Genomic DNA, 21057 nt, shown 5'->3' with positions numbered 1-21057 from the left:
TTTATTTATTTTTGAGGCAGAGTCTCGCTCTGTCACCCAGGCTGGAGTGCAGTAGCACAGTCTCGGCTCACTGCAGCCTCCGCCTCCCAGGTTCAAGCAATTCTCCTGCCTCAGCCTCCCGAGTAGCTGGGATTACAGGTATGTGCTACCACACCCAGCTAATTTTTGTATTTTTAGTAGAGACAAGGTTTCACCATGTTGGTCAGGCTGGTCTCAAACTCCTGACTTCAGGTGATCCTCCCGCCTCAGCCTGCCAAAGTGCTGGGATTGCAGACGTTAGCCACCACGACCAGCCAGATTAATTTTTTTTTTTTCTTTTTTGAGATGGAGTCTCGCTCTGTCGCCCAGGCCGGAGTGCAGTGACACGATTTCAGCTCACTGCACCCTCGGCCTCCTGGGTTCAAGTGATTCTCCTGCCTCAGCCTCCCAAGTAGCTGGGATTACAGGGGCCTGCCACCACACCTAGCTATTGTGTGTGTGTGTATGTGTTTTTAGTAGAGACAGGGTTTCACCATGTTGGCCAGGCTGGTTTCAAACTCCTGACCTCAAGTAATCCACTTGCCTCGGCCTCCCAAAGTGCTAGGATTACAGGCGTGAGTCACTGTGCCCAGCCAATAAAAGATTTTTGGTTGTTGACGTTCAAAAGTCATAAATAGCCAGGCACAGTTGCTCACACCTGTAATTCCAGCACTTTGGGAGTCTGAGGCAGGCCGATCACCTGAGGTCAGGAGTTCAAGACCAGCCTGACCAACATGGTAAAACCCCATCTCTGGAAAAAAAAGTCATACATAAATGCTCAGAATTGTCACATTGAAATTGGATCATTCTCATTTATAAGCAATATCATAAATGACAACTGCGGGTGTCAAAGGGATTCTACTCTAGTCTTAAAGCCATAGCATGGTTGTAAGTCAGATATCTAAACTGTGTTCAGGGTTTTGGTTATTTGCCTCACATTGTCAAAGTTCAGGATTCAGTACCATTTAAACCTTCTCAAACAAACAAATAAAAAAGTTCTGTCCGTTGCACTCCAGCCTGGGCAACATAGTGAGATTCCATCTCAAAAAAAAAAAAAAAAGTTATCTGAAAAGATACTTCCTTTCCAACCAAAAAGAAACTGAATTTTGGAGCTTTCCAAGTTTTGTTTATGTTAATTTGTTATTAATTTGATAGTTCCATAATGGGTAAAAATTGCACATCACCTTGATCATGTGCTAAAAACAGTTACACTCATAAAGCAGTAGTGACTTATGTTCTTGTTGTTGTTTGTTTGTTTTGTTTTTTTGATACGGAGTCTCACTGTGTTGCCCAGGTTGGAGTGCAGTGGTGTGATCTCGGCTCACTGCAATCTCCATCTCTGGGAACAAGTGATTCTCCTGTCTCAGCCTCCCAGGTAGCTGGGACTACAGGTGCGTGCCACCGTGCCCAGCTAATTTTTTGTATTTTTAGTAGGGACAGGGTTTCACCGTGTTAGCCAGGATGGTCTCAATCTCCTGACCTCATGATCTGCCACGTTGGCCTCCCAAAGTACTGGGATTACAAGTGTGAGCCACTGCGCCTGGCCTGTTTTGTTTGTTTGTTTGTTTTTGTGACAGAGCTTTGCTCTTGTCACCCAGGCTGGAGTGCAATGGCATGATCTCGGCTCACTGCAAGCTCCGCCTCCCAGGTTCAAGCAATTCTGACTCAGCCTCCCAAGTAACTGGGATTACACATGCCCACCACCATGCCTGGCTAATTTTTGTACTTTTAGTAGAGACGAGGTTTTACTATGTTGTCCAGGCTGGTCTCAAACTCCTGACCACAGGTGATCCGCCCACCTTGGCCTCCCAAAGTGTTGGAATTACAGGCGTAAGCCACCACGCCTCGTGTGACTTATGGTTTGACTTGATAGTCTGAATATCCACAATGTTTTCTTTATTTTCCTCAGACCTTAACAGCAGGTTGGGATGAACTTGAGTGCCATCGCGTTTATAATTTCTTATGCGAACTGACTAATCTCTGCCGCAAGATGCAAATGGCTGTCTGCAGCAAACCAGGTAAAAAACTACAATTTGCATATAATTTATAGAGATTAAAATAGAAAAAAGAGAGTTTTAAAAATGTAATTAAAAGTAATTTTGGCCAGGTGTGGTGGCTCATGCCTAAAATCCCAGCACTTTGGGAAGCCAAAGTCGGAGGATCACTTGAGTCCAGAAGTTCAAGAGCAGCCTAGGCAACATAGTGAGACCTTGTCTCTACAAAAAATAAAAAATTATTCGGGCATGGTGATGTGTGCCTGTGGTCCCAGCTACTCAGGAGGCTGAGGTGAAAGGATCGCTTGACCCTGGGAGGTCGAGGCTGCAGTGAGCTGTGATCGCACTACTGCACTCAGCCTGGGCAACAGAGTGAGACCCTGTCTCCATAAATAAATAAATAGTGGGCCAGGTGCCGTGGTTCACAACTGCAGTCCCAACATTTTGGGAAGCCGAGGCAGAAAGATCCCTTGAGGCCAGGAGTTCAAGACCAGACTGGGCAAGACAGCAAGATCTTGTCTCTACAAAAAATAAAAAAAAATTAGCCAGCCGTGATGGCATGTACCTGTAGTCCCAGGTACTCAGGAGGCTGAGGTGGGAGGATAGCTTGAGCCCACTAGATTGAGGCTGTACTGAGCCAAGATCAAGCCGCTGCACTCCAGCCTGGGCAACAGAGACCCCTTTTCAAAAATAAAAATAAAAATAAATTGTGGCATACATAATAGCAAAAGGACAAAGAAATGTAAGGGAATGATAAATACTGAATAAGACAGTGAGGTAGAAAAGCAGTATGAGATTGGAGAAAGAGGGCTTCAACTGTATTGATGATCTTTTATTCGTTAAGCCAGCTGGTAGATACAAAGGAGCTCATTATAGCATCCTGTAAACCTCTCTATATATCAGAAATATTTCATATTTTTAAATTATAGAACCTTATATCGAGCTGTTTCACTCTGAGAAACTCCCACAATGTGCAGAAGGAGACATGTATATGAATAATCATGGCAGGCAGAGGGCAGTGACTCATGCTTATAATCTCAGCACTTTAGGAGGCCAAGGTGGGAAGATGACTTGAGCCTAGGAGTTAGAGACCAACATGGGGGACATAGCGAGATCCCCATCTCTACAAAAAAAAAAAGAAGTAGGCAGGCATGATCCAGTCACTGCACTCCAGCCTGGGTGACAGAGGAGGCCCTCCGTCTCAGAAAAAAAAACAAAACAGGTGAATGGATAAACAAAATGTGGTATATGTTGCAACACGGGTGAACCTTGAAAACATTATACTAAGTGAGAGAAGCCAGGAACACAAGGACAAATATTGTATGGTTCTACTTACATGAGATACCTAGAACAGGCAAATTCATAGAGACAGAAAGTAGATTTGAGGTTACCAGGAGCTGAGGGCAGGGGAGAGTGGGGAGTTATTGCTTAATAGTTACAGAGTTTGTGTTTGAGGTGATGAAAAACTTTTGGAAATAGACAGTGTGGTGGTTGAACAACAGTGTAAATATAAATGATGCCACTGAATTGCATACTTACAAATGGTTAGAATGGCAAATTTTATGTGATTTATATTTTACAATATAAAAAAATTGATAATATACTATAAACCATTGAATTGCACACTTTAAATGGTTGAATTGTATGGTATATAAATTATATTTCAATAAAGCTGTCGAAAGAAAACAGTGATAGGCTGGGCAAGGTGACTCACACCTGTAATCCCAGCTACTCAGGAGGCTGAAGTGGGAGGATCACTTGAGCCCCTGAAGGTTGAGGCTGCAGTGAGCCATGACTGCTCTACAGCATTCTAGCATGGGCAATAGAATGAGACACTGTCTCAGAAAAGCAGAGAAATAGTATATACCATTTCACATTCCGTTAGGATGGCTAGAATCAGAAAGTTCGATTTAGATAATAAGTGTTAGTGAGAATGTGACAACAATCCTCATATTGCTGGCGGGAATGTAAAATGGTGCAGTCACTTTGCAAAATAGTCTGACAGTTTCTCAAATGATTAAACATAGAGTTATATGATACATCAATTTCACTTCTAGGTATATAGCCCCAGGATAAATGAAAACATATGTCCACCGAGAAACGTGTGCATGAATGGTTTTGTTGTTATTGTTTTGTTTTGTTTTGAGACAGGGTCTGGCTCTATCACCCAGGCTGAAGTGCAGAGGTACGATCTCAGCTCACTGCAACCTCCACTTCCTGGGCTCAAGCAATCCTCCAACCTCAGCCTCCCGAGTAGCTGGGACTACAGGCACATACCACTATGCCCAGCTAATTTTTTTGGTATTTTTTATAGAGATGGGATTTCACCATGTTGTCCAGCCTGGTCTCAAACTCCTGGGCTCAAGTGGGCCTGTCTCAGCCTCCCAAAGTGCTGGGATTACAGGCATGAGCCACCATGCCTGGCCTACATGAATGTTAATAGCAGCATTATTCATAGCAGCCAAAAGATGGAAACATCTCAGATGTCCATCAATGGGTCAATAGATAAACAAAATGTAGTAGTACATCCATACCATAGAATATTATTTGGCCATTAAAAAGAATGAAGTGCTGTGGGGGTTGGGGGAGGGAGAACATCAGGAAGAATAGCTAATGGATGCTGAACTTAATATCTAGGTGATGGAGGGATGGGGGCAAGGGGAGGGATAATATTAGGAGAAATACCTAATGTAGATGACGGGTTGATAGGTGCAGCAAACCACCATGGCACAAACCACCATGGCACATACCTATGTAACAAACCTGCACGTTCTGCCCATGTATCCCAAAACTTAAAGTATAATAAAAATAAATAAATAAATATCTGGGTGATGGAATGATCTGTGCAGCAAACTACCATGGTACACATTTGCCTGTGTAACCTGCATATCTTGCACATGTACCCCTGAACTTAAAATAAAAGTTGAAGGAAAAAAAAAAAGAATGAAGTGCTGATACATGCTACAATATGGATGAACCTTAAAAACACTGTATTAGGTGAAATAAGCCAGTCACAAAATGCCACATACTATATGACTTCATTCATATAAAAATCCAGAATAGGGGCCAGGTGTGGTGGCTCACACCTGTCATCCCAGCACCTTGGGAGGCCGAGGCAGGTGGATCACCTAAGGTCAAGAGTTCGACACCAGCCTGGCCAACATGGCAAAACCCCATGTCTACTAAAAATACAAAAAATGTAGCCAGGCGTGGTGACAAGCGCCTGTGATCCCAGCTACTCAGGAGGCTGAGACAGGAGCATCGCTTGAACCCGGGAGACAGAGGTTGCAGTGAGCCGAGATCGCACCACTGCACTCCAGCCTGGGTGACGAGCAAGACTCTGTTTCAAAAAAAAAAAAAGAGAAAAAGAAAAAAATCCAGAATAGGGAAATCCATGGAGATGGAAAGTAGAGCATTGGTTGCTTAGGGCTGGGGGTGGTAAAGGACAGAGAGATAACAAGATGATAGCAAAAAGAACAGCATGTCTTTTTGAAGTGATGAAAATGTTCTAAAATTGACTATGATGATGGCTGCACATAACTGTGAGTAAACTAAAATCCATTGAATTGCAAAACTTTAAATGGGTAAATTGTATGGTATGTGATTTATATCTCAATAAAGCTTTTGAAAAAGTAGTCCTATGTTAATCTAAATTTTTTGAGATGGATTCTGGCTCTGTTGCCCAGGCTAGAGTGCAGTGGTGTGATCCCGGCTCCCTACAAACTCTGCCTGCTGGGTTCACACCCATTCTCCTGCTTCAGCCTCCCGGCTAGCTGGGACTACAGGCGCCCGCCACCACACCCAGCCAACTTTTTTGTATTTTTACTAAAGATGGGGTTTCACCGTGTTAGCCAGGATATCTCAATCTCCTGACCTCGTGATCTACCCGCCTCAGCCTCCCAAAGTGCGGGATTACAAGTGTGAGCCGCCGCGCCCAGCTGTTAATCTAAAATTTTTGTAGCTGAGTGTGGTAACTCATGCTTTGTAATCTCAACACTTTGGGAGGCTAAGATGGAAAGGTCTCTTGAGGCCAGGGGTTCAAAACCAGCCTGAGCAATATAGTGAGACCTCTGTAACTACAAAAAATTAGCCTGTGGTCCCAGCTACTAGGGAGGCTGAGGTGGGAGGATTGCTTGAACTCAGGAGTTCAAGGTTGTAATGAGCTATGATCAATCATGCCACTGAACTCCAGCTTGGATAACAGAGCAAGACCCCATATCTATCAACAACAGCAACATAACATTTTCTTTTTTTTTTGGGACAAAGTCTAGCCCTGTCACCCAGGCTGGAGTGCAGTGGTGAGATCTCAGCTCACTACCACCTCTGTCTCCCGGGTTCAAGTGATTCTCCCTGTCTCAGCCTCCTGAGTAGCTGGGATCACAGGCATGTGCCACCACTGCCACCTGGCTAATTTTTTGTATTTTTAGTAGAGACAGGGTTTCACCATGTTGACCAGGCTGGTTTTGAACTCCTGACCTCAGGTGATCCTCCCACCTCAGCTTCACAAAGTGCTGGCATTACAGGCGTGAGTCACCGCACCTGGTCATAAAATTTTCATAAAGGAAAATGAAGTGACTCAGTACAAAGTATATTAATGATGTATGTCTTTGACCTTTCTCTGCATTTATTTATTTTTAAATCCAAAATTGTACAAGAGTCTGGTAAGCTTAAGCATGTCTTTTGATTGATTGACCCATTATTCAAAATATCGATTATAAATCAGGAAGGTAAGAGTAAGTAGATAGACAAATTATGAAGTTAGGGGAGTTTAAGAATAGATAATCGGCCGGGCACAGTGGCTCAAGCCTATAATCCCAGCACTTTGGGAGGCCGAGACGGGCGGATCACGAGGTCAGGAGATCAAGACCATCCTGGCTAACACGGTGAAACCCTGTCTCTACTAAAAAAAATACAAAAAACTAGCCAGGTGAGGTGGCGGGCACCAGCTACTCGGGAGGCTGAGGCAGGAGAATGGCGTAAACCTGGGAGGCGGAGCTTGCAGTGAGCTGAGATCCGGCCACTGCACTCCAGCCTGGGCGGCAGAGCAAAACTCCGTCTCAAAAAAAAAAAAAAAAAAAAAAAGAATAGATAATCTTTTGGTTACTTCCTGTTTAGAAACCTAGTTTACTATTACTAACCATAATGATTAATAAGTTGCTTTGATCACTATTCAATATGCACAGCAGCCTTTCTACAAAGAATGATTTACAATTCTTTTGTCTTCATAGGAAGTGCCCGAAAACTTGAGTTAAGGATCAGACTCTTCTGTAGGAATGTCCTCCTTGATCATTGGACACATCGAAGTGATTCTGCTTTTTGGTTGACACGTATATTAAAACCATGGCCAATGGTGAATCAGGCAAGATTACTGTATATCATCTTTGGGCCAATATCTCCTCAAGATGGTGAGCACCCATTTTTCAGGGGTATAACATAACTGGTTCATTATTTTTACTTTAGGAAGCATATATATATATTTAAGAAGCATATATTATACACACACATGCACACGCGCGCACGCACACATGCACACAGTGGTACAATCACCGCTCACTGCAAACTCCACCTCCCGAGTTCAAGCAATTCTCCTGTCTCAGCCTCCCAAGCAGCTGGGACTGCAGGTGCGTGCCACCATGCCCAGCTAATTTTTTGTTTTTTTGTTTTTTGTTTTGAGACAGAGTCTCGCTCTGTCACCCAGGCTGGAGTGCAGTGGCGCAATCTCGGCTCACTGTGACCTCCGCTTCCTGGGTTCCCACCATTCTCCTGCCTCAGCCTCCCGAGTAGCTGGGACTACAGGCGCCCGCCACCACACCCAGCTAATTTTTTGTGTTTTCAGTAGAGATGGGGTTTCACCATGTTAGCCAGAATGGTCTCAATCTCCTGACCTTGTGATCCACCCACCCCGGCCTCCCAAAGTGCTGGGATTACAGGTGTGAGCCACCACGCCCAGCCAATTTTTTGTATTTTTAGTAAAGACGGGGTTTCACCGTGTTATCCAGGATGGTCTCGATCTCCACTCACTGCAACTTCTGCCTCCCGGGTTCAAGCGATTCTTGTGCCTCAGCCTCCTGAGTAGCTGGGACTACAGGCGTGTACCACCATGCCCAGCTAATTTTTGTACTTTTAGTAGAGACAGGGTTTCACAATATTGATCAGGCTGGTCTCAAACTCCCGACCTCAAGTGATCCTCCCACCTCGGCCTCCTAAAGTACTGGGATTACAGGCATGAGCCACCACACCTGGCCAGAGATGTTCAAATCTATACTATTACCAGAATTGACTTCTTGTTATGAAAGTTAAAATGAAAGTAGCTTGTATAAGTAATGGGATTCCATTATGCAATTCACTTTCCTTTTTGAACAAGTCTTTATCACAAAGCCAACTATTCTGTCATAGCCTCGTTTTTGTTTCAATTCAGGACAGGTGGTTTGGCAGAAAATGATAGAAGAACCTACAGATGAATTCAGTCTGAAAGGTTTGGCTGATGCCATTAAGCTACTATATGACGCTAGCACTAAAGAGTGGACAGCAGATGATGTTATCAGTCTTGTAGATGAACTATCAGGTAAAAAAATATATTTACTAACATAGAATAATAGAAGTTTATTGTTAAAATGCAGTTATAAAATTGTAACAAATGATGTGTCTGTTGGAAACACTGAATGCTCTAAAATATTTAAAGAGTTTGGCATTATGTTTGAAAAGAATGCATATAATGAACTTACTTTCCTTTGCTTGTCAATTTTATAAATAAACATTTATTATTATTATTATTTGAAAACCTCTTCGTTTAATTAGCTCACTTACTCCCATGTTGTAAATTCTCAGAAACACCCTCCTAGGTTCCGTAAGAAGCCCTCTTCTGCAAGTAAAGGAGAGGTGAAACAATTATTCCTATTCCTGCATAATCCTTTAAGATTCTAAAGTTTACAAGGATGCTTTCCTTGCACAGCACTTTGCCTGCTGACCTATGTGTAGGAGAATTGCTTTGATTATATTATTAGTATATTTGTAAGAGTCTCCATGACATGGCAATAACCTGTCTCTAACTGAATGCCATAATTGGTAAACTAGAGCATTTTTTTTAGCATTTCCCTCGGCACTAATTGTATTTCCAATAAAGTGATAAAATATTGCATGTACTTAATGGTATTTACTATAGCTGTTGTGTGATTTCTCATTAAATAATTGTTCTTCCTCTAATAAAAGTGGTTCCCCGTGAGTGGCTTCTAGAGAATAATGCACGTCTCCTAATGCTAAGTGGAAACAACATCTGTTTCACTTTCATGGCTAGTAAAGCTGTGAATGGACGGACCATTGAACTGGCAAGGCTCATAGTCTTTTTAGCTTTGGTAAGCAAAAATAAGTTTTTCTCTAGCAAGTTGTTTAACACTACAATTGACCTACCAGGGAGCTGCCCTTAAGGAACTGAAACGTGGACAAAAAACATTTCGTAAAAATGAGTATTGAAGTATATATTTTTAATGTTTCTTTTTCAAAATATTAAAACATTTGTTTTGTTTTATTTTGTTTTTTGAGACAGAGTCTCACTCTTTTGCCCAGGCTGGAGTGCAGTGGTGCAGTCTCAGCTCACCGCAACTTCCGCCTCCCGTGTTCAAGCAATTTTCCTGCCTCAGCCTCCTGAGTAGCTGGGACTAGAGGCGTGCGCCACTATGCCTGGCTAATTTTTGTATTTTTAGTAGAGACGGGGCTTCACTATGCTGGCCAGACTGGTCTTGAACTCCTGACCTTGTGATCTACCCGCCTCGGCCTCCCAAAGTGCTGGGATTACAGGCGTGAGCCACCGCACCTGGCCCAATATTAAAACATGTCATGAACATATTTGGAATCATCCCTTCTATTAATCTCTCCCCACTTCAAGTCTGGATTTTCGTTATACAGTTCTGTTAAGTTATATTCTTTTTTAAAAAAATCCATTTTAAGAAAAGTATCCCATTTGATTTACTTCAAAATAATCACTGTGGGGGTGGGTTGGGTAGAGGACTTGGGAGTAAATGGAGATAGAGTTGAAATAAGATTGATAATTGTTGAAACTGGGAAATGAATACTGGGAGTTTATTATATTATTCTCTCTAATTTTGTATAGTCAAAATGTTTCAAAATAAAAAGTCTTGAAAATATATTTAGGGCCGGGCGCGGTGGCTCAAGCCTGTAATCCCAGCACTTTGGGAGGCCGAGGCGGGCGGATCACAAGGTCAGGAGATCGAGACCACAGTGAAACCCCATCTCTACTAAAAATACAAAAAATTAGCCGGGCGTGGTGGCGGGCGCCTGTAGTCCCAGCTACTCAGGAGGCTGAGGCAGGAGAATGGCGGGAACCCGGGAGGCGGAGCTTGCAGTGAGCCGAGATCGCGCCACTGCACTCCAGCCTGGGCAACAGCGTGAGACTCCGTCTCAAAAAAAAAAAAAAAAAAAGAAAATATATTTAGGCTGGGCAGGATGGCTCACACCTCTAAACCCAGCACTTTGAGAGGCTGAGACGGAAGGATCACTTGAGCCCAGGAGTTCGAGACTAGCCTGGGCAACATGTCGAAACCCATCTCTCCAAAAAATACAAAAATTAGCTGGGTATTTTGGCAACATCTCTGGTCCCAGCTACTCAGGAGGCTGAGGTGGGAGGATTGATTGAGCCTGGGAGTTTAAGGTTACAGTGAACCAAGATTGTGCCACTGTACTCCAGTCTGGGCAACAGAACGAGACCCTCTCCCTTCTCAACACACACACACACACACACACACACACGTGCATACATATATATAAAATATTATATTTATTTAATATTTATTTAACACAAATTTGTATTGAGTGCTTACTATGGGCCATAAATTATGAGATTCTTGAGCCCAGGAGTTCAAGAGCAGCCTGGAAAACACAGCAAAACCCTGTCTCTACAGTAAAAATTTTTTAAAAATGGCCAGGCATGATGGCTCATGCCTGTAATCCCAGCACTTTGGGAGACTGAGGCAGGCCGATCACCTGAGGTCAGGAGTTCGAAACCAGCCTGGCCAATGTGGTGAAACGCCGACTCTACTAAAAGTACAAAAATTAGCCAGGTGTGGTGGCGGGTACCTGTAATCCCAGCTACTCGGGAGGCTGAGGCAGGAGAATCACTTGAGCCTGGGAGGCGAAGGTTGCAGTGAGCAGATCATGCCATTGCACTCCAGCCTGGGTGACAGAGTGAGATGCTGTCTCAAAAATAATAAATAATAAAAAAATTTAAAAATTTTAAAAATTAGCCAGGAGTTGTGGCATGCGTGTCTGTGAGCTCAGCTACTCAGGAGCTGAAGTGGGAAGATCACTTGAGTCTGGGTGGTCAAGGCTGTGGTGAGCCAAGATAGCACCACTGTACTCTACCCTGGGCAACAGAATGAGATCCCATCTCAAAAAATAAGTAAAAGGCTGAGTGCAGTGGTTCATGTCTATAATCCCAACTTTTTGGGAGGCTGAGCCCAGAGGATCACTTGAGGCCAGGAGTTCCAGACCATCCTGGGCAATATAGGGAAAGCCTCAATTCTACAAAACATAAAATAAAACTAGCTGGGTGTGGTGGTGTGTGCCTATTGTCCTAGCTACTCAGAAGGCTGAGGCGGGAGGATCACTTGAGCCCAGGAGTTTGAAGCTGCAGTGAGCTATGATCACACCACTGTACTTCAGTTTGCATAGCAGAGGGAGACCCTGTCTCTAAAAAATAAATAAGTAAATGAATAAGTAGGAGTTCACCAGGCAGATAGAGGGTGGCAGCAGGTTATTCAAGGCAGAAGAAAAATGGGATCATGTGACTGTATTCAGAACACTGTAAGCAGCTGAGTATGATTTCTGAAGGGTAAAATCTGCAGAAGAGTAGAAGGAGGTGAGGTTAGACGTGAAGGGAGAGGCTAGGTAAGGAAGGGTTTTGTGGGCCATTCTGTGGAGCTTCAATCCATTTTCTAATAGGGAGCTACTGACAAGTTCTATGAAAGAGAGAGACATAATTGGCTTTGTGTTTTTGGCAGATCGTTTTGGCAGCACTATAGCAAATGTAATGGAGAGAAAATCACTAGGGGTGGGGAAGCCTTCTCTAGAAAGCCTTCTCTTATTAACATGTCAATTCTGATCATTAAAGTTCTCTGAATTGCCTCTGATTTGTCTTCTCTATCTTCATTTACTATTAGTGTGCTTAAGCCACTGTATGTGTGGGGTAGGTCATCTCCCAAAATAGACTGCAAGCTCTTTGAAATCCAGTGCTGTGTCACTTATTTCTTTCATAGTTCCTAGTACAGTATTTTACACATAATAGTCAATAGATCTTTCCTATCACAGTGCTATTATTTAGTTACATTACTACACAGTTTATTTTAATAATGTGCATTATTTGGCTATGTGAGTTAAATTGGCAATTAAGGATGTTAGTAAAGAAACTTTTTACTTTTCAGTCAATTTTAGCAGGAACATGTAATATTTACTTTAAATATTTATTTTTTCAATAATGAAGAAATTTATTCCCTAAAATTCTCAAGATGGAAAGTCGACAATACCATACAATTCTCTTGCTTATTGAAATTGCCCATTTGTCTGTCATCCTCATTGAACTTCTTGAAAATAGAGCCATGTCTTTATGGTTTCTCATTGCATCTTCAGCTCCTGACAGGTGCTCAATAAATGTTTATTGAATGAGTAAATGAGCAGAATTCTTTTTTTCTATGTTCAGTAACTGTTATATATATATATATATATATTTGTTTTATATATATTATATATATTTATTTTGTGTGTGTGTGTGTGACGGAGTCTGGCTCTGTCCTCCAGGCTGGAGTGCAGCAGTGTGATCTCCGCTCACTGCAACCTCTGCCTCCTGAGTTCAAGTGATTCTCCTGCCTCAGCCTCCTGAGTAGGTGGGATTATAGGCGCCCGCCACAACGCCTGGCTAATTTTTGTATTTTAATAGAGACAGGGTTTCACCATGTTGGCCAGGCTGGTCTCGAACTCCTGACCTCAGGTGATCCGCGCACCTCGGCCTCCCAAAGTGCTGGGATTACAGGCATGAGCCACCGTGCCTGGCCTGTTTTCAATATTAGGTATTGCATTAGTAAATAATATTCTATGATAATCTTAAATTAGGCTTGTATTTACTTCATACTTTTTTCCCATTAAAATCGTACCATTTGAAAGCAAAATAGTATTAGTTACAAGGGCATTTCCCATGTATAGACTCAGTATGGCGTCAGGTATCATAAATTATGTAAAATCACAAACTATCATTGTTCATCATTGTTCACCATTTTCAAATTCTATAGCTTTCTTCACATGAAGGTTTACAATGCTTTATATGTCTAAATCAGGTGTGTGAGAAAGAACTATACTGCATGGATTGGACAGTTAAAATGATGCAAAAAGTCTGCAAAGTCTTTAGCACTCCAGTGGAAAGAAATAACTTCCTGCAGAATGTGGCAAATGCATTTGCATGTGTTATAATGGAAATGCTGCAATCAATTATGTCTGGTGAGTAGGAATGTACTTGGTACACAGGTGTGCATAAAAATGCGCTCTAGTTTCCACCTAAAACGGAGATATTTTTCTCTAACAGTCCAAGAATACAAAAAAAAAAAAAAAAGCTATTTCTATGTTGACTTTAAAAAAAAAATTAACAATAAATGGAGCAGACTTCTTGTTTGTTTGTTTGTTTGTTTTTCCTTGCAATATATTTAGTTCCTGGCTTTCATCACTTTAAAAATCTAGTATTGGTTTTAATGGAGAATATAAAGTTGAAGAGTCTGCTCTGAAAGGAACCACTTTCAATTTTGCACAGCAAAAAAATTTAACTTGCTCACTTACCAACTGTCACTAGCATAAAAATATATTTGTAAATATTATTTTACAGCTTTATTAAGTAACCAACATGATAATTAACTCTATTTTACATGAGAAAACTAAGGCTTAAAGAAGTTACCTGACGGGGCCAGGCGCGGTGGCTCAAGCCTGTAATCCCAGCACTTTGGGAGGCCGAGGCGGGCGGATCACAAGGTCAGGAGATCGAGACCATCCTGGCTAACCCAGTGAAACCCCGTCTCTACTAAAAAAATACAAAAAACTAGCCGGGCGAGGTGGCGGGCGCCTGTAGTCCCAGCTACTCGGGAGGCTGAGGCAGGAGAATGGCGTAAACCCGGGAGGCGGAGCTTGCAGTGAGCTGAGATCCGGCCACTGCACTCCATCCCGGGTGACAGAGCGAGACTCCGTCTCAAAAAAAAAAAAAAAAAAAAAAGAAGTTACCTGACTTACCAAGGTCTCAAAGTTAGAAGCAATAAAGCATGGATGAGCATCCTTTTCTTCTGACTTCTAATCTACTTTTCTTATATAATTCCTTGATTTCGGTAGTTAACCTGACTTAGTAAAGTCACTAACAAAAAGCCTTCTGTTTAAATATTACTAGGGAAGGCCAGGCGCGGTGGCTCACGCCTGTAATCCCAGCACTTTGGGAGGCCAAGGCGGGCAGATCGCGAGGTCAGGAGATCCAGACTATCCTGACTAACATGGTGAAACCCCGTCTCTACTAAAAATACAAAAAAATTAGCTGGGCGTGGTGGTGGGTGCCTGTAGTCCCAGCTACTCGGGAGGCTGAGGTAGGAGAATCGCTTGAACCTGGGAGACGGAGCTTGCAGTGAGCCGAGATCGCACCACTGCACTTCAGCCTGGGCGACACAGGGAGACTCTGTCTCAAAAAAATAATAAATAAATAAGTATTACTAGGGAAAATTAGAACATCTTAAGTTTCAAATAAATTATATACTTACAAGGTGGGCGGATCACCTGAGGTCAGAAGTTTGAGACCAACCTGATCAACATGGAGAGACATCATCTCTACTAAAAATAGAAAAATTAGCCAGGTGTAGTGGTGCATGCCTGTAATCCTAGCTACTTGGAAGGCTGAGGCAGAAGAATCGCTTGAACCCAGGAGGCAGAGGTTGCAGTGAGCCGAGATGGCACCACTGCACTCCAGCCTCAGCAACACAGGGAGACTCCATCTCAAAAAATATATTAATTAATAAAATAAATTATATACTTAAAATTTTAACTGTCATTTTATTTTCCCTACTATGTATGGCATATAGGAGACCGTGATGAAGATGACAGAAGCTTTCTGAATTTGTTCCATCTTGTACATGCTCAGGCTAACTTCCATAAAGAGGTCCTGTATTTGACCATGAATACTTCTCTGTCTGCCTAAATCCTCAGAAAACCTTGCCTTTAGAGAACCTCACTGAACTAATGATTAGAGGAGTGGTACTTTTTCACTCAAAAAATAGCATCCATGGGACTTTTTATCATCTAAGTAACCTAAGAATTCAAAAGCTGGATAGAATTTTAGAAGCAACTACTTACATCGTTATTAATATAAAAATAACAGGCAAACTCAAGAATGAACTGAGATTTCTCTGGAAAACAAGCTCTGCCTCTCCAGGTTTTAGTCAACCTAACACCAAACCAAAATAGAATGTTAGCTGTTCAAGAATCTGGGACCAGCCAACCTGTATGTGTGGATTTTTGAAGCAAGAGAAAATTCCATTTTATAGTTAGACCCAAATTCACTAAATAGTATGTGTGTTCACTTTGTTTAAGTTGTATAGACATAGCCCAGAATGTTTTGTGAAGATTTGCAATATGGTGTTTTGGAATGTGTAGAATACAAATCACAGTTTTTACTACCTTCTTGGCATATGCTTACAAAGAACATTATATTTTGTTCATGTTTTACATGAACTAACAGATAAAAAAGTATATGTATATGTCTGTGTGTGTGTGTATATATATATATAGAGAGAGAGAGACAGACATATATTTCCTTCTTTAAGATAATCATACAAAAGGTCTATACACACAGGAAGGTGTATATTGTCTCAATACAATCAAATCTTTTACTAGGGATTCAAATAAAATGTAGCAAATAAGAGAAAAACAAAATGAAAGAAAATAGCTATTCTGCTGCCGGAATAATCTTTACAAATAGTTTTTACTTCTTCCTAAAGCTTTTCTCCCTCTCTTAAAAAGTGAGATTTGGCTGGGTGCAGTGGCTCAAGCCTGTAATCCCAGAAATTTTGGAGGCTGAGGCAGGAGGATCCCTTGAGTCCAGGAGTTGAAGGCTACAGTGAGTTATGATTGCACCATTGCACTTCAGCCTGGTGACACAGTGAGACCCTGTTTCTAAAAAAAAAGAAACAAAACAAAACAAACGAGATTTGACGAAGGAAAGTAAAAGTATGGGTGGTTTACAGCAGCAGCCCATGAGAGAGTAGGGTTCGGTTCTTTTCACTCAAGTATATAATTCCAAGAAGCTGCAGGACTATTTCAGCCTGACTAGCATCTGCCACTACTGCTTTTACTTTTACTATTAAAGTAGATAATAATAGTACTTGACAGGGCTGAAATAATGCTGGAGTCCTCCTGGATCTCCCATCCCATTTTTTTCTCCTTGGGTTTGAGCACTTTACTTCTGAAGACACATTGCTTCCACCTGGACTTCTCAGAGGCTGGCTTTCTTTACCCACGCTCTTGATTTAATTCACCTTTGGAGCTGATGAAGGGAAGAAACACTAGAGGATATGGAAAGTATCTGCAGAAGTAGGGTGTAAAGTGTAGGAAATTCTCAAATGTTTGGTAAGAGGGTCTCAGTGAGAGATGAATAGGACTGAGGAAGAGTGAAAATTGTGGAGAAAATACAAATTGTGAAAACAGGATTTTATTATATTTCAGTAGTAAAGGCACTTAACCTTCATCTCTGGAGGGTGAGAAGTTTAACTGTCTTTCTTAGATGGGTTTTCCAACTGTAATTCCATTGGTGGCCGGAATTTTTTTCTCCAGTTTTTCATTAGCATATTTATGCAAAAACAAAGTTCTTGCTTTTATCCTGGTTTCATTTTCTTCTCAATTTACGAATTCACCCTCAGTGAATTATAAATGGAATTCAATTATAAAGATTAAAAGTTGGCAGATATCAGAGTATAAAATAATACCTTAGATTTTTCATTTTCCCCTCTCTTTCTTCCTATACATGCTTGCAAAGCATAGATTTATCAAAACATTGGTTATTCCAAGTTAAGAACATACCTCTTCAACTACCTGTGAGGGAAAGAAAAAATAAGGAAAAAAAAAAGTGAAATATTTAAATATAGATAGTGAATTTTTTTTTTTTTTTTTTTTGAGACTGAGTCTCACTGTGCTGCCCAGGCTGGAGTGCAGTGGTATAATCTTGGCTCACTGCAACTTCCGCCTCTCTGCTTCAAGTGATTCTCCTGCCTCAGCCTCCCCAGTAGCTGGGACTTACAGGCGTGTGCCACCATACCTGGCTAATTTTTTTGTATCATTAGTAGAGACAGGGTTTTGCCATGTTGGCCAGGCTGATTTCAAACTCCTGACCTCAGGTTATCCACCCGCCTCAGCCTCCCAAAGTGCTAGGATTACAGGTGTCACCATGCCCGGCAATAGTGAATATTTTTAATATTTTAGTAAATGGATTCTAGATTTCATTTCCTTAGAGAAAGAAATTTTGCATTGTAAAGTTTCCTTGAATTCCTTGAATGATCCCACTCTCCACAGCAATTGTTTTTAGCAAGTTTACAAAAGAAGCATGTAAAACATATTTGGTCTGGGTTTTGAATCTTCTTTATACACTTGAACTGACATGACTGCTGCTGTAATTTAAAAAAAACCCTCACATTATTTATTTCATTATTCTTAATAATTGTGAGATTATTATATCATCCTTACCAAAAATTTGGAACATAAAAAGTTTGATTCATTCTTTGGGTGCAGGAAATAAACTGTGTCATTCTGCCACCAATAAAAAGCAAGCTGACAAATTGTCCACTCAATTGTTAAAAAATATAAATAACATTTATGACCAAATTTGCAGTTTTTTCAATTCGGTGGTCCATTCTTTTTTGCTGAATACCTTTGTCATGAGGAAGTGTAATGTCAAATTTTAAAGGGGAAATTAACTTTTAAAAGCATATGTTTTTCTTACCATTACTATCAATGTTTAAGTGATGGTATAGGCAGTCATATTGTCACAAAAAAAAGAGAATTTGGAATATGAATAGTTTAAAAAATGTTAGGAGACTGTCAATTTCTAGCTAACTCTGGAACAGTCATAACAACATAACTATGTAAAGTACTAACAAGTCAGATAATTTAGCCTGTACTGTTTTTTAAAGTAGAAGATTGGCTGCTGGGCATGGTGACTCACGATCCCAGCACTTTGGGAGGCCGAGGCGGGCAGATCACAAGGTCAGGAGTTCGAGACAAGCCTGGCCAAGAGACCAGCCTAGCCAGTGTGGTGAAACCCTGTTTCCACTAAAAATACAAAAATTAGCCAGGCGTGGTGGCGGGCGCCTGTAATCCCAGCTACTTGAGAGGCTGAGGCAGGAGAATTGCTTGAACCCAGGAGGCAGAGGTTGCAGTGAGCCAAAATCACGCCATGTGCACTCCAGCCTGAGCGATGGAGCGAGACTCTGACTCAAAAAAAAAAAAAAAAAAGATTGGCCTAAATTAGCAGACCTCGGCGCCCAGCTCCTTTTTCCTTTTTGTAATGATTTCCTCAGCCTCCTTTGACTTTGATTTGTAGAATGATTTTTTACTCCCTGTAGAAGGCAAGTTCAATAACACATTATTATCTTTATCTTTATTATTGTTTCTACACACACCATGCACCATAATAGTACTAACAAACTAATGATGCTACCTTCCTGAGAAACTAATTGAAAATGTACAACTTGTGATAAACTCTCTGTACCTTGTGAAACTATGAAACTTTAACACTTTTTGGAGGATTCCTTCTCATGCCAATTATGAGATACCCAACAGAAGGTGCAGCTGGAAATACCATCTTATGTCAATGAATAACAAATACTAACCTCTTTGTGATTATTACTAAAAGGTTAACCTCTTTATGCAAATAGTACTCAATTGTATGATTAAAGATTTTTATGTCAATAAATATTGTGAAAGGTAAAAGTAAGGCTATTACAAAAGCCTCTTTGGTTATTGGATATCTTACTAACAATGTGACTTCTGTAGCACTTCCACCAGCAGGTAACTGTGAAACCTGTAAGAAATCAGGATATGGACATATGCTTCTTGGTTTTTTGAAGCATTACTAAGCTAGGAAAGGTGACCTGAAAGCTGCATTGAACAGTCTTCTCCAGGTTAAAAAAGAAAAAATTTCCAAAGGACTAAGATTGCATTCTTTTCATCGAGAAAACAAATATATTCCATTTAAGGGCAAGATTGAAAAAAAAAAAGAAGAAAAATATAACTCCAGAAAATTCCTCAAATAACTAGAGACTGAAAAAAGAACCCTACAAACCCCAATGATTTGCCCTTTGAAAGACTCTTAAAATAATAATAGTAATACTTGTAGACATTCTGAGATCACTGCTTTCTTAAAGGTACATATAACTGGAAAATATGCATTGCTATTTCAGAAGTATTGTATTTATGGTAAAATTTCTTTGATACTAAATATATTTGCTAAATTTTGTTTATTTACTATATTAATAAAACTATGTTAAAATTGAAAACATTCCAACTTGTTCAGAGTTTGTCATTATGCAAGTTATTGAGTTTTTTGTGGGAGAACTTATCTTCATTTAAGCTGTTAATTATAGCTCTACCATGATCAAAAAAATGAAATGTCTTAATATAAATTAATATTGTAATTAGGTGTATATTTATGTATGTGTATACTTACACTTAATATTAACATAAAATTAAATAATTTCATTTACTAGCAATAACTCATAAACAGTAATCTATAGAACAGTATTCTGCACTGTTCCACTATTTAATTCAGTGATTAAATCCATAAGCAATGAATATTCCAATTACTGCTAAACTAGAAATGCTATAATTATCATAGCTTAATACCAGTTTCAAAAAATAATATATGTAATTAAATATTGTGGATTACCTGCAATTTCCCATGACTATAAGATCTTACAGTATTTTTTTGAGACAGATTCTGTCACCCAGGCTGGAGTACAGTAGTGCGATCTTGTCACACTGAAACCTCTGCCTCCCAGGTTTAAGCGATTCTCCTGCCTCAGCCTCCTGGGAAGCTGGGACCACAGGCACACACTACCACGCCTGGCTAATTTTTGTATTTTTAGTAGAGCTGGGGTTTCACTTTGTTGGAAAGGCCGGTCTCAAACTCCTGACCTCAGGTGATCTGCTTCCCTCAGCCATCCAAAGTGCTGGCATTACAGGCATGAAGCACAGTGCCCGGCCTCTTACAGTGTTTTTTTGTTTTTTGTTTTGTTTGTTTGTTTTTTGTTTGTTTTTTCGAGGCATAGTCTTGCTCTGTCGCCCTGGCTGGAGTGCAATGGTGTGATCTTGGCTCACTGCAACCTCGGCTTCCTGGGTTCAAGCAATTCTCCTGCCTCAGCCTCCTGAGCAGCTGGGATTACAGGCATGTGCCACAATGCCCAACTTTTTTTTTTTTTTTTTTTGTATTTTTAGTAAAGACGGGGTTTCACCATGTTGGCCAGGCTGGTCTCGAACTCCTGACTTCGTGATCTGCCCACCTTGGCCTCCCAAAGTGCTGGGATTACAGGCATGAGCCACCGCACCCAGCCTGTTTTTTGTTTTTTGTTTTTGTCTTTTTGTTTTTTGGTTTTTTTTTTTTTTGAGACGGAGTCTTGCTCTGTCACCCAGGCTGGAGTGCAGTGACCGGATCTCAGTTCACTGCAAGCTCCGCTTCCCAGGTTTACACCATTCTCCTGCCTCAGCCTCCCGTGTAGCTGGGACTACAGGTGCCCGCCACCTCGCCTGGCTAGTTTTTTGTATCTTTTAGTAGAGATGGGGTTTCACGTGTTAGCCAGGATGGTCGCGATCTCCTGACCTCGTGATCCGCCCGTTTCGGCCTCCCACAGTGCTGGGATTACAGGCTTGAGCCACCACGCCCGACCAGTTTTTTGTTTTTTGTTTTGAGACAGAATCTCACTCTGTCGCCCAGGCTGGAGTGCAGTGGTGCAATCTTGGCCCACTGCAACCTCCA

General features: G+C 41.2%; 1 protein-coding gene across 2 annotated transcripts in view; it reads left to right on the top strand.

The window, feature by feature from the left end:
- Positions 1 to 21057, top strand: part of FBXO47 (F-box protein 47) — a 36479-nt gene that overhangs the window by 14722 nt on the left and 700 nt on the right. Inside the window, exons 6-11 of one of the 2 annotated variants that reach the window (XM_001085225.4) lie at positions 1928 to 2036; positions 7241 to 7417; positions 8431 to 8577; positions 9222 to 9364; positions 13352 to 13511; positions 15119 to 15982. In XM_001085225.4, the coding sequence (XP_001085225.2) occupies positions 1928 to 2036; positions 7241 to 7417; positions 8431 to 8577; positions 9222 to 9364; positions 13352 to 13511; positions 15119 to 15234 (852 nt within the window). In that variant the 3' untranslated portion in view covers positions 15235 to 15982. Of the gene's footprint in view, positions 1 to 1927; positions 2037 to 7240; positions 7418 to 8430; positions 8578 to 9221; positions 9365 to 13351; positions 13512 to 15118; positions 15983 to 21057 lie in introns of those variants that run through there. The other variant, XM_077971496.1, reaches the window with a different exon arrangement.

The sequence above is a fragment of the Macaca mulatta genome, chromosome 16 (genome assembly GCF_049350105.2).
Source record: "Macaca mulatta isolate MMU2019108-1 chromosome 16, T2T-MMU8v2.0, whole genome shotgun sequence".
In the NCBI taxonomy this organism is placed as follows: Eukaryota; Metazoa; Chordata; class Mammalia; order Primates; family Cercopithecidae; genus Macaca; species Macaca mulatta.
Note: the sequence above shows the minus strand (reverse complement) of the source record. Positions and strands in the feature narration are given on the sequence as shown.